The sequence below is a fragment of the Balaenoptera musculus genome, chromosome 2 (assembly GCF_009873245.2).
Source record: "Balaenoptera musculus isolate JJ_BM4_2016_0621 chromosome 2, mBalMus1.pri.v3, whole genome shotgun sequence".
NCBI classification, from domain to species: Eukaryota; Metazoa; Chordata; class Mammalia; order Artiodactyla; family Balaenopteridae; genus Balaenoptera; species Balaenoptera musculus.
In genome coordinates this window covers 99,176,128-99,188,289 of record NC_045786.1, presented here as the reverse complement: position 1 = coordinate 99,188,289, position 12,162 = coordinate 99,176,128, and the positions used below count along the sequence as shown (strand labels likewise).

The 12,162-nt window shown below is 37.4% G+C and overlaps 1 protein-coding gene across 3 annotated transcripts in view; it reads left to right on the top strand.

Annotated features, from left to right (window-relative positions):
* SLC12A6 (solute carrier family 12 member 6) overlaps positions 1-12,162 on the top strand; it is a 96,517-nt gene that overhangs the window by 66,405 nt on the left and 17,950 nt on the right. For all 3 annotated transcript variants that reach the window (XR_005018641.1, XR_005018642.1, XM_036842126.1), the window contains 10 exons: positions 1,521-1,735; positions 2,682-2,840; positions 3,018-3,116; positions 3,383-3,440; positions 6,283-6,457; positions 6,757-6,875; positions 8,119-8,217; positions 10,195-10,314; positions 11,334-11,438; positions 11,844-12,012. Coding sequence is in view for 1 of the 3 variants with exons in the window: in XM_036842126.1 (XP_036698021.1) it covers positions 1,521-1,735; positions 2,682-2,840; positions 3,018-3,116; positions 3,383-3,440; positions 6,283-6,457; positions 6,757-6,875; positions 8,119-8,217; positions 10,195-10,314; positions 11,334-11,438; positions 11,844-12,012 (1,318 nt within the window). In the remaining 2 variants the exon portion in view is untranslated. The remainder of the gene's footprint in view (positions 1-1,520; positions 1,736-2,681; positions 2,841-3,017; positions 3,117-3,382; positions 3,441-6,282; positions 6,458-6,756; positions 6,876-8,118; positions 8,218-10,194; positions 10,315-11,333; positions 11,439-11,843; positions 12,013-12,162) is intronic.

Sequence of the window (12,162 nt, the reverse complement as noted above, 5' to 3'; positions counted from 1 at the left end):
TGCATATATATCTTTCTATATATATATTATATTACATACCGTAAGTAGTACAGGTATCTTAAGGTATATTTTTTGAAGTAGAAATGGATTTGTACAGATACGTGACTCACAGGCTCACCTGTTTTCCATTTGATGAGTGGCATAGGGACTAGACGGCCCTGAGTGTTGTTTGTCACCTTATTACAGTGACTGTCTTTGAAGAGTCATCCTGATCACTCAGGGATCAAACTCATCAGTCTTATGTTGATTTAACCTGATTACAGAAAAATAGATTTTTCAAGATGAAAAAACAGGTCCATAGAGGTTAAATGACCTGCCCCAAAGTTAATAATTGGCAGAGCAAGAAAATGGACCCTGTGATTTCCTGATTCCCAGTTCAGTGTTTCTTCTGCTATGCTAAATGACGTCAGTAATAGATTCCATCATAAATTTTCAGTCTGCTTGTCTAGGGGCTGCCAGGCAACTGAAGACCCACTTGAGTCATAAAAGTACTGAAGGCTACATTCTGCCTATATCTTAACTTGGGAAATTCCATTTTGCCTCAAGTTCTCCTTTGATGCTTTTTCTCTTTTTTGGTGGGTGAGAGTTCATGATGTGTGGTAGTTTCGTTAAAATATTTCAGCAGAACAAGCCAAAAAACCTAGAGGAATGCATGAAACAGTACTGGGAAATGTTGAGAGTTGTTGAAGCTGAGTAGTGGGTACATGGCTTATTGCATATGTATGCTATCATTTTGCAGATTTGAAAAGTTGCTTTTTTCCTCCTGAGAGGTATTTTAACTGTGGGTGTATTATTCCTTTATTCATATTTATATCTCTGGGTTAATGAAAAAAAATAAAATCAGCAGTTTGTATTTGTATTATCCTTAACTACCCTCACCCCTACTGGGTCTAGGCTTAAGTTCAAAAACAGTTTTTTATTAGGCCATAGAGGGATGGCCTAATTCTAGCCAAGCTGTCTCCCTTGAAACAGTAGCCAGAAGCTCTGACCTTTAGCATAACATTTTCAAGGGAGTTGTTATGAACATAAGGCTTTTTCTTAGGCCAGAAAGAAAGGGGTGGATTTTTGTGTGTGTGTGTGTGTATGGAAGAGGAACAAATGGACTCTAAGATTCTTTTAAGACCTAACAATTGGTTAATAACCTAAAAATTCTGGAAGATGACTCAGCACAGCGTCTTCAGACAGTTCTATTTGAATTCTATCACTACTACCTACCACCTGTATGACCTCGGGCAGACTCCTTTTTCTCCCTAAACTTCAGTCCCTAAACAATGTAGAAATACTAGTGCATATTTTGTGAGATCGCTGTAAGGATTACACTGGCAGAAAATGTAAGACACCATTCACAGAGCTAGTCAATATTAGTTCTTTAACCATCTATGACAGTAAAAACTCTTAGAGATGAGATTTTTTTTTTTTTCCTGAGCAAACCTATATACTAACCTGTTTCTAACCTATTTTCTCTTTTAAAATATTTTTTTCCCCTTGCTTCATCTTTCTCCCTGTTTGTTTTCATTTAGGGTCTGCATGCTGGGCAACCGCACCCTTTCATCAAGACACATTGATATTTGCTCGAAGACCAAGGAAATTAACAACATGACAGTACCGTCAAAGTTATGGGGCTTCTTCTGTAATTCAAGTCAGTTTTTCAATGCCACCTGTGACGAATACTTTGTTCACAATAATGTCACTTCAATCCAGGGCATCCCTGGATTGGCTAGCGGTGTCATTACAGGTGAGTTGGGAGGTTTGGGGACACATTTTTAAAATTTTTCTCTGAGGAGGGCTTTGCCATCTTGTTGAGCCTTTATTTTTATTTTTTGGTCATGCCACGCGGCTTGTGGGATCTTGGGCGTCGAACCCACACCCCCTGCGTTGGAAGCGCAGAGTCTTAACCACTGGACCTCCAGGGAAGCCCCCAGACTTTGCCATCTTAGACTCTTCTATTGTCCATCAATACTGCCACAGTGCCACTTCCCTTCTTAAGTTCAGCACAAGCTCTTAATTCAACATCTTTCTGCTTTTCTGTTAGTGATTTTATCCTTTTTCACGACTCCCTTGCAGTGTTGTCTGCTAAAAGTTACTGCTCTTGAATGCAGAGCTGAGCAAATGACTTTTTAACTTAAGATAATAAAGTATTCTCTGTGTTATTATAAAATTGCCAATGTTTTTCCCACAGTGGCAGCTAGAATTATTTTAATGTCATCACATCCACATGTGTGTTTTCCTAACTCATCTAAATTTTTGAAATTCTCCGTAAGTGACTTCTATTTTAACTGTTTGGTCCACAAATTTCTTTGCATGTAAGCAAGTTTACACTAAGGTGTTCAAAATAGCATTGATGCCTAATTTTTTTTAAAAAAATAGGTTTTGTAAGGCATTCAGCTTTAGTTCGCTTAACTTTTACTAATTTGCATTGGTAAACTTAACTGCATTTGTATGTACCAAAGTATTTTGTCAAATTACATTTGAACCAGATGAGAAAAGGCATTAGGTTTTTATTTATGTGTGCTTTGTTATATGATATGTATGTGCATATATCTGTGCTCATGTAGAAGCAAACATACCCTTAAAAGCTATATAAATGATGAATCTGACTTTGAATGTTGTTGGCTAGAACATTATCTAATTATGTCCTTTCCATAGTGCTGCTGCTTATATACCCTTTTTTCCCACTGCAGAGAATCTTTGGAGTAATTATATACCAAAGGGAGAGATTATTGAAAAGCCCTCAGCCAAATCTTCTGATGTCTTAGGCAGCTTAAACCATGAGTATGTCCTTGTTGACATTACCACCTCTTTCACTCTTCTGGTGGGGATCTTCTTTCCCTCTGTCACAGGTAAGCAGATGGGCTGTTGCCTATTTTACAAACAATCAGACCCAGGGACTGATTTTTCTTAGACAAAACTATATTCTCAGTATTCCCAGATTTGCCTGTAGTCTTTGATAGCAATGTGAATATCAAAAGTGTCCAGGAACTGAAGAAGTTAACTTGTTCTTTTTTCCTTTTCTAAAGGTATCATGGCTGGATCAAACAGATCTGGAGATCTGAAAGATGCTCAAAAGTCTATTCCCATTGGCACTATCCTCGCCATCCTGACTACCTCCTTTGTCTGTATCCTTTTGATGGATCCAGTCTGAGTCTTAGTCATAGGAACAGCCATAGAACAAGGGTGATCAGTATTTCTATCCTGGTAATAAAGATATCTGCTTTTTACCACCTCACTTCACATCAGATAATCTACCCACCTCATCTCTAAAACTCAAGAAATAATTGATAAGTGAATTTAGCCACTCATTTTACTGATAGAAGAAGTTTCCTGAGTGTTTATGTTCATCTTAGACGGTGAACGTCAGTTTCCTTGACTCTCAATATCATAGATTTAAGCAATGTTGTCCTTTTTGGTGCATGTATTGAAGGCGTTGTTCTCAGAGACAAGTGAGTAGTTGATTTCTTTGTAACAATCGTGTGTCTATCTTCCATTATGTCTGATCATCCCATACAGCCCCGAGACAGTTATAAACTCAAAACCCACCTGAGATATATATCACAACTAACAATTAGAAAATACATGTATATAGGTCCCCAAAAGGGAGCTGTATAATAAGGGCCAGTATGTTGTTGTATAAGATGCAGTGGATATAGGACTTCATAAAGCAGTGAATTTGTCTGAATAATGAGGACTTTTCTGTACAGTAAAGAGAGCTGTTGGAAAACAGTAAAGGAGGACAAATAATAAAAAATAAAAATTTAAAAATTTAAAACTCAATTGTTTCTAGCATCTCCTCTATGAGACGTAAGTGTGTCTGATTGGCATTCTAAATAAAATCTTGAAACTTACTTTCTTCATTTCCTTCATGAAGGCTGCTGAGTGTTTTTCCTTTCATCTGTGAATACAAAAAAAAAAAAATGTTTTGCAAGAGATTTCTAGAAAACTCTTCCTCCAAAACCTGCTATATCTCTTCCCTTTTTCCCCATCTTGAGGAGTTAATAACCTTACCATTCATCCCTTTCTCAAAACAGAAACCTAGGTATCATCCTAGACTTCTTCCATCAATTCCCTCATCCAGTTGGTTTCTAAGCCCTATAAATTTCATCCTTCATCTTAATAGATCTCATTCTTTCCACTATTTTTATCCCCATCACTCTGTACAGGCCTTCAGGATCTTTTGCCTAGATTATTGTTAATACTCTCCCTTTCAGTTTTACTACCTTCTAATCTTTCTTCTACACTGTCACCAGAATGATTTTTCTAAAACACAAAATTTGATCATAGAACCTTCCTGCTCAGAGCCTGCCAAAGCCCCTTAAAGCCCATTACTTTGGTCTTGCCCTCTCTACCTCTTTCTGATCTCGTCTCCCAGCATTCCCTCAAAAACTGCCTAAGCTCCAGCCATAACACAGAGTTAAATATTGTTGTTTCAACTCTCCATCCAGCCACATATTTGTGGGTGCAATGTTATTTGCTTAGAATGGGTTACTCCCACCTGGCAGACTTATATTCATCCTCTAAGACTAGACTAAGTGTCCTTTATCCTGTGAAGCTTTCCCAGACTCACGCAACAGATAACTGCTCCTCCCTTTGTTCAGCCACTCTACTGAACATATTGTATTATTGCACTTAAAATACGGTATTGCAGCTACTTGATTTCATATTTCTGTCCCCTATACTAGATTGAATTCTTTGAGGATAAGAACTCTAATAGATGCTGTATAAATATTGTTAACAAAAATAAATAAGTAACACAGTTTATTATTTCTATATGATTGTGATTGAAAATGGGTTTATAGAGCTTTGGTAAATTATAATATAAAAATTATAGAAAGTGTAAATTAGAATACCACTTCAGAAAACTGTTGGACATTATCTCCTAAAGTTGAACATATGCATACCTGATGAACCAGCAATTCCACTGCTAGGTATATCCAAGACAAATGCGTACATGTGTGCATTAAGAAGTGTGCACAAGGATTCTTTCAGTGGAATTGTTCTTAAGAGGCAAAATCTGGAAATAGTCCAAATGTCCATCAGCAGTAGAATGAATAAATTATGTATTCATGTGATAGAAAACTATACAGCAGCGAAAATTAATGAACCACAGCTATGTACCAAAAGAAAAAAAAGGAAAAATTTCACACTGTTGAATCAAAGAAACCAAACACAAAACATATATACTGTTTCTTTTTTTTTTTTTTCATTTATTTAAAGTTTAAAAACAGGTAAAACTATATAGCCTTAAAAATTAGGAGAGTGGGGAGGGAGAAAGAGCTGGTGAGTGGGCATAAGAGAGGATTTTGGGTGCTGGCAGTGTGTTCTGTTTCTTGACTGGATGTTTACGTGGATGTTTGCTTTGTGAAAATTTATTGAAATATGCATTTAGTTTTTGCACATTTCTTTTGTGTGTGTGATACGTTGTAAAAAATCATTAAAACTGTAAATAATTAAACAATGAGATGCCATGTTTTACCCATCAAGTTAGCAGTGACTTAAAATTTTAATACTCAGAGCTGGTGTGAAATAGGTATGTGCCATAAGACATGAACCTTCATCTGCTTCCAGTGGGAATAAATCCAGTATACCCTTTCTGGAAAGCACTTTGGTAGTGCTTTGAAATATTTAACGATGTTGATCCCTTTTGTTGCAGTTATTCCCTCTTAGGAGTCTACCATAAGGAAAAAAATTTGAAATGTGAATGTGGATATGTGCATAACGATGTCAATCACAGTATTTTCTATAGTAGAAAATCAACACTAGAGGAATGGATAATGTAAATTATGATAATGTAAAGAAACGTGTAAAAATGTTTATTCATGAGTTTTTCATGACATAGGAAATTGCTTATAAGTTTAAAAAGAATACAGAAGTATAGGTGCAGTGTGGTCTCATCTATGTTTTTAAAAACATAGTAAACACTAAAATATGCAAGGTATGCTAAATGTTAGTGGTTATGTTATGATTATGGATTTCCTCCCTGATTTTTTTGTATTTTTCTATACTTTTACAGTTTTTCTGCAGAGTAGATATTTTGATAATTTGAGGGGGAAAGCTTTAATTAAAGCTTAGCTTATTTTCTGGCCCTGCAGGTTATTTTTTTCTTAATATAGGCTACTAGTGCCTTTTGATCAGATCTACCTACCTTTACATTTATTATTATTCATGTCTAGCTCAATTTTGATTCCCTAAAAATTATAAATAGAAAAAATTGGGGGAATGTCAGTCTAGTTTTTTCGTCTAAAGTTATTTCCAGGTCAAATTTCCTCACTCTGATTTCTCTCCCAGGTTTGGGGATGCTGTGAAAGGTAATCTCGTGGTGGGTACCTTATCTTGGCCGTCCCCGTGGGTGATTGTTATTGGCTCCTTCTTCTCCACGTGTGGGGCTGGACTTCAGAGTCTCACAGGTGCACCGAGGCTGCTACAGGCTATAGCCAAGGATAACATCATACCCTTTCTGAGGGTGAGTGACCCTGTCCTATGCCCTCTTCCTGTCTTCTCAGGTTTTACAAGAAACAGTGTGATCTTCATAGGCTTAGGAATTACTGGATCATATAATATGAAGACGTGGGTTTTTAGCACAAGACCCTCTAAATCTCTAGTATGAGTTTATATGTGAGTGGGGTAAAGGCAATTAAAAGCTACCACAGTTGTAATACTATTATTTTTCAGAGCTATGAAACCATAGCATAGAGGAATCAGGGAGCATTGACTCAAACCCTCCCCACACTCCTGTGTCTGATATTTCCCTTCTATGTACAGGTGTTTGGTCACAGCAAAGCCAATGGGGAACCTACCTGGGCTTTACTTCTAACTGCTGTCATTGCAGAGCTGGGAATCCTTATTGCCTCCCTGGATCTTGTGGCCCCAATTCTTTCCATGTAAGAGCCAGTTATTCTCTTCACTTACTCTTGCTTATGTGATGTATAATACATGTTGATTTCCATCAGGCATGTAACAGTAGTGATAACAGAGAGAACCAAGTATAGGTGTAACTTCACCTAAATAAATATTCCTGAGAATTTTCACGTAAGGCTAACTTCATAAGTTGTCATGGTTTCTTTCTACCTGTATAACTTCAAAAGTTCTTTGCCTTCATTTCTGATTCATTATCAACTGATTGTAGCTTTTACTACTAGTCATTCAACTTATTGACTTATTGATGACTTATTACTACCTACCTGGCACTGGGCAGTATGCTGAGAATAAGCATACGATGGCTGAGACGCAACCTCAGAGAACTGATGGTAGATAGATAAAGAAACCAGTGATCCCTGTCTAGTGTGATGAGTACTGTGGTCAAGTTGAACACTGAGCACTATATGAGCTCCAAAGTAAGGCCTCTAACTGGACTGAGACTCAGGAAAGGTTTTCTGGAAGAAGTGACACTTGTATCTTGAAGGAGGGCTGGTTATTTGCTAAGCAGTGAAGGGGTGAAAGAGATCCCAGGCAGGGAATGTGTGTGAAGGAACCAAGAGATGAAAGAGTGCAGCACGTCTGGAGAAGTGAAAGTTTGGCTTTGATAGAGTGGGAGGTTGCGGGTTGGAGAGGTGCAGAGCGGGGAAGTAGGTAGAGCCAGATCACAAAGGACCAGGAACTTCTACCTGAAAGTAGTGGGTAATCCTTTGAGAACAAAATTATCATGTTTCTGTTTCATAATGATCAATTCAGTATAAAAGAGAGGTTAGAAGGAGGCCAAAATTGAGCTGGGAATGCCAGTTGGAAGCTTATTTCACTAATCCAACAAAGAAGAAATGAGAGCCTCAACTATGCTCATAGAAGTAGAGGTGGAAAGGAGGGGGGAGAAGTTTAGAGATTTGTAAATAGGTAGAATCCGTAGGACTTGATAAGTGAACTTGGAACAAGGTTGAGTAGTGAAGAGGAAACCGGGATTGTCCCAAGATAAACTGGGTAAAGAGTGGTTGTGTCTTTCACTGAGAGAGAACTTAGGAGGTTGAGCAGGTTTGTGGGGAGGTTAAGTTCCTCCACACCCTAGTCTTAATTAAAGGCTAGTGGCCTAGAACAAAGGCTTAAATACAGCAAATCTCTCTAGTTATCTAAAGTAACCTTTGAAGAATTATTTTACAGTAATAATCATTCCACTTACTTTTTTTATTCTGCCAGGTTTTTTCTCATGTGTTACCTCTTCGTGAACTTGGCATGTGCCTTGCAAACATTACTTCGAACACCCAATTGGAGACCCCGGTTCCGCTACTACCACTGGTGAGTCAGCTTTGTTTTCTTCTTCTTCCCCACATTTGGAGAGAACCTCTCATTGAACTAGAAAACTAGGAGATTCTGAGTTCTCGATACAGTTCTTTCTTGGTCACCCATTTCCTACTGTCTGTTTCAACTTCCAGTGCTCACATGAACTTCCACCATCCTACTGTGGTTTTTTTATTATATATGGTTTTATAATAACTTATAATACCCACTTGAGAATAAAGATCAAAACTGTGAAATAAATACTTCCAGGCTGCTGTGTTCTTCAGGTTAAAACAACCTACCCTTTGCATATCTGATTGCCTGTTTCCCTCTTAGATAAGCACTGGGCTTCATTTCTTTCCATTTGTCCTCGTATTTGCATCAGTTTTCATCAGTTTTGATTCTCAGACTCCCTTCCTTAATGTGATTTCATTTAGTAGTTAAGAGCATGAGGGGACTTCCCTGGTGGTCCAGTGGTTAAGACTCCGCTCTCCCAATGCAGGGGGCCCGGGTTCGATCCCTGGTCGGGGAACTAAGATCGATCCCACACGCGTCAACTATTGAGCCCGCGTGCTCTAGAGCCCACGTGCCGCAACTTCAGAAGCCTGCGCGCCGCAATGAAGACCCAGCCCAGCCAAAATTAATTAATTGATTAATTTTTTTAAAAAAATTAAAGAAAAAAAGAGTATGAGCTATGGAGTCAGATGACCTGAGTTCAAGTGTCAGCTCTACTATTTCCTAGTTTGTAACTTTCAACAAAGCACTTAACCACATAAAATTTCATTTTATCCATTTGTAAAATGGGACTAATAGTATTATCTATCTCATAGGGTTGTTTTGATATAATGTAAAGTGCTTAGCACAGTGCCTGGTACATAGTAAAGCTCTCAATGAAATGTTGCTACAGCTGCTGCTGTTGTGTTCACGTCTCCTCAGTCCTAAAGGAGCCACCACATTTTTAGCTACCATCCCATTTCTTTCCATTTCTTTTCTGTCACAGCTAGAATTTCTTTAATATGCCCTGTATGTACCTGTTGCTACATTCCTCTTTGCTGACTTCTTCCTTGATCCCTTTCTAGTTTCACTTACCAGTGGTGGGTAGTGATGTAACCTTTATCTGGCACAAATTTTGATCTGCAACTGATCTTAACACCTCTAATCCTCTTTCTGGCTTTAACTTTAGTTAAAAGTTCATTATGAACTTTTTTTGTGTTACAATTTTGCATTTGTTATTTTTTCTCTTTCTCTTTACACTCTATATTTTCATTCATTAGATCCTAATCTTCTCCAGATTAACAACTGTTCTATTTGTTCTTTGAAATTTGTCATACAATTAAGTTCATTCTGTACAGAAAACAACTTCAGTAAGCACAGTTGTCTACCTATTTGATCAAAACAAGAATTTCATTATTTTCTTCCAAGTTCCTTATGTAAAGTAAAGAAACTAATGGGAGATTTTTTCCAGTCAGTTCTGCAGTTGTGTTAATAAATGTTCATAAACTTTTTAGCCATATTCACATGAAATACTTTTTTTAAAAAGATCAAAGAGTTGTTAATAATTTTGACTACATGTCCCATCTCTGCTTTGACATGTAGGCATTAATTGTCCCCATAACTAACTACAGATGACTTTCATAGCATCCCTATTCATTTATATGTTTTTCCAGCAATGGGAAACATCAGCACTAAGGGTGGTTCAGGGCTCAGTGCAGATCTATTGATTGTTGCCAGTCCATGATAAGACAACTATAAAAACTGAGAAAAAGCATTTAGAAACTTTATAGCAATTTGACATTGTCACAGCATCCAAGCATATAACAGTTTTTCTAGTAATTCATTTTTTATTGCATTTTACGGAAGTTCTATCTGCAATATATTGGAATTTTAAAAAATAATAATTTCTCACCAGGTTAAGAAGCACCTTTGGCACAGGCTTCTTTTTCAGCTGCTTAGAAAAACATTAAAAAAATTTTTTTGTTGTTTTTAATTTTCTAGGGCCCTCTCTTTCATGGGAATGAGTATCTGTCTGGCTCTGATGTTTATTTCTTCCTGGTATTATGCCATCGTAGCTATGGTAATAGCTGGTATGATCTACAAGTACATCGAGTACCAAGGGTAAGTCTGGATACAACCTTGATCGCTGCTAAAACTATCAAAACTGGCTACTTTGGTTAGAGCCAGCCTGGTGAAAATTGCATTAGGGATCCAGAAAACTTCATTCATCTGTACCTAAATTTTGTACCCCGAATTCTCTTAGTCACCTTATAGACATAAGCCATTGATCATAAAGGGGACCTGTTGAGAAAGTATGAATGGATCAGTGAAAAGATAACTAAAAGGATGTACTGAAATAGTAATGATAGTATTAAAGTATACTTTGCCGTACAGCAGAAACTAACACAACATTGTAAATCAACTATACTCCAGTAGAAATCAAAAAAAATAAAATAAAATAACCAACAAGGACCTACTGTATAGCACAGGGAACTCTGCTCAATACTCATATTTGTATAACTGAATCACTTTGCTGTACACCTGAAACTAACCCAACATTGTTATCAACTATACTCCAGTACAAAATAAAAATTAAAAAAAAAAACAAAGTATAACACAAATATAAATATTCTTGCTTATCTCTTCAGGCAAGGAATTGTGTCTGAAATGGAAAATAAATTAGTCCTGAATAACTTTGTAACAACTAAGACTTCACTAACAATGTCCCAAAATTAGGAATAAATAACACTCTGATTTAGAAGATTACATTGAGTTTTGCTTTCTCTGCAATTATTTTTGAAATAATTTAAACTTTGGATCTGTAGTAATTTCCTAATCCAAATTGCTATTTTACATTATTGCTTTTGAATAGTTACATTGCAGGACAAGTTAAGTGACCCTTCCAGCAGCCTTTATTCTGAACTGTTGTGTAGTGCAGTGTGTTGATGAAGGGTAGTGTTGATCTGCTTACTGTGGGTTCATTATGTTAATAGAGAGCATCATATAAATAATTAATATGAGCTTTAATATTCTACCCTGTGTGTATGTTACTTTTAGATAAAGAAAAAGTAAACTGTTTTTTGAGATTGTACTTGTTATGGTTTAAATCTGTCTCTGCTCTTTTCTCCTCTTTCTCCCAGAGCTGAGAAAGAATGGGGTGATGGTATCCGCGGGCTGTCCCTCAGTGCAGCCCGATTTGCTTTGCTTCGGCTGGAAGAAGGACCTCCACACACTAAAAACTGGAGGTAAAAAAAACAACAGAGCTTAGTGGTGTTTGGCAGAGTTACCACACAGAAAGGTGTGCTTCACTGATTACAGGATGAGGAAATCATGTGGCTCAAGGAATTCATGAAATGGACATGCTTTGACTGATTCTAAATTCTTGATCCTCTATTCCCTTTTATACATGTGCTATACGATCTAGACTTCTACCATTTTCATTCTTCCTTCAAGACTGATCAATTTGAGGTAATACTGGGAAAATTCAGAATAACTGTGCAGCCGCACCTTATCATTTTCTCTAATCTCTTCCTTCTGTCAAAGTATGTGTTTTATACAGATCTCCTGAATTAAAGGGTAGACTTCTCATTCTGTCCCCAGACCCAGAGTGTTTTCTTATCCCACCCCCTTCCCCGCCAACCTCTTTACAGGCCTCAGTTGCTTGTATTGCTGAAACTAGATGAAGACCTACATGTCAAGCATCCTCGCCTCCTCACCTTTGCTTCACAGCTTAAGGCAGGAAAGGGTCTCACCATTGTGGGCTCTGTCATCGTGGGGAACTTCCTGGAGAACTATGGTGAAGCTTTAGCTGCTGAGCAGGTAAGAGTCAAGGCTTATTGACCTAGGGGAATTTAGCTTATGGTTTTGTGCTGTTGAGTCATAAGACCTCGGATTTCTAAATTAATCCCTTTCCTGAGTGATCTAGGAGGTGTGCTTCATAGTGCTGACTTGAATGGTCATATTCTCCCA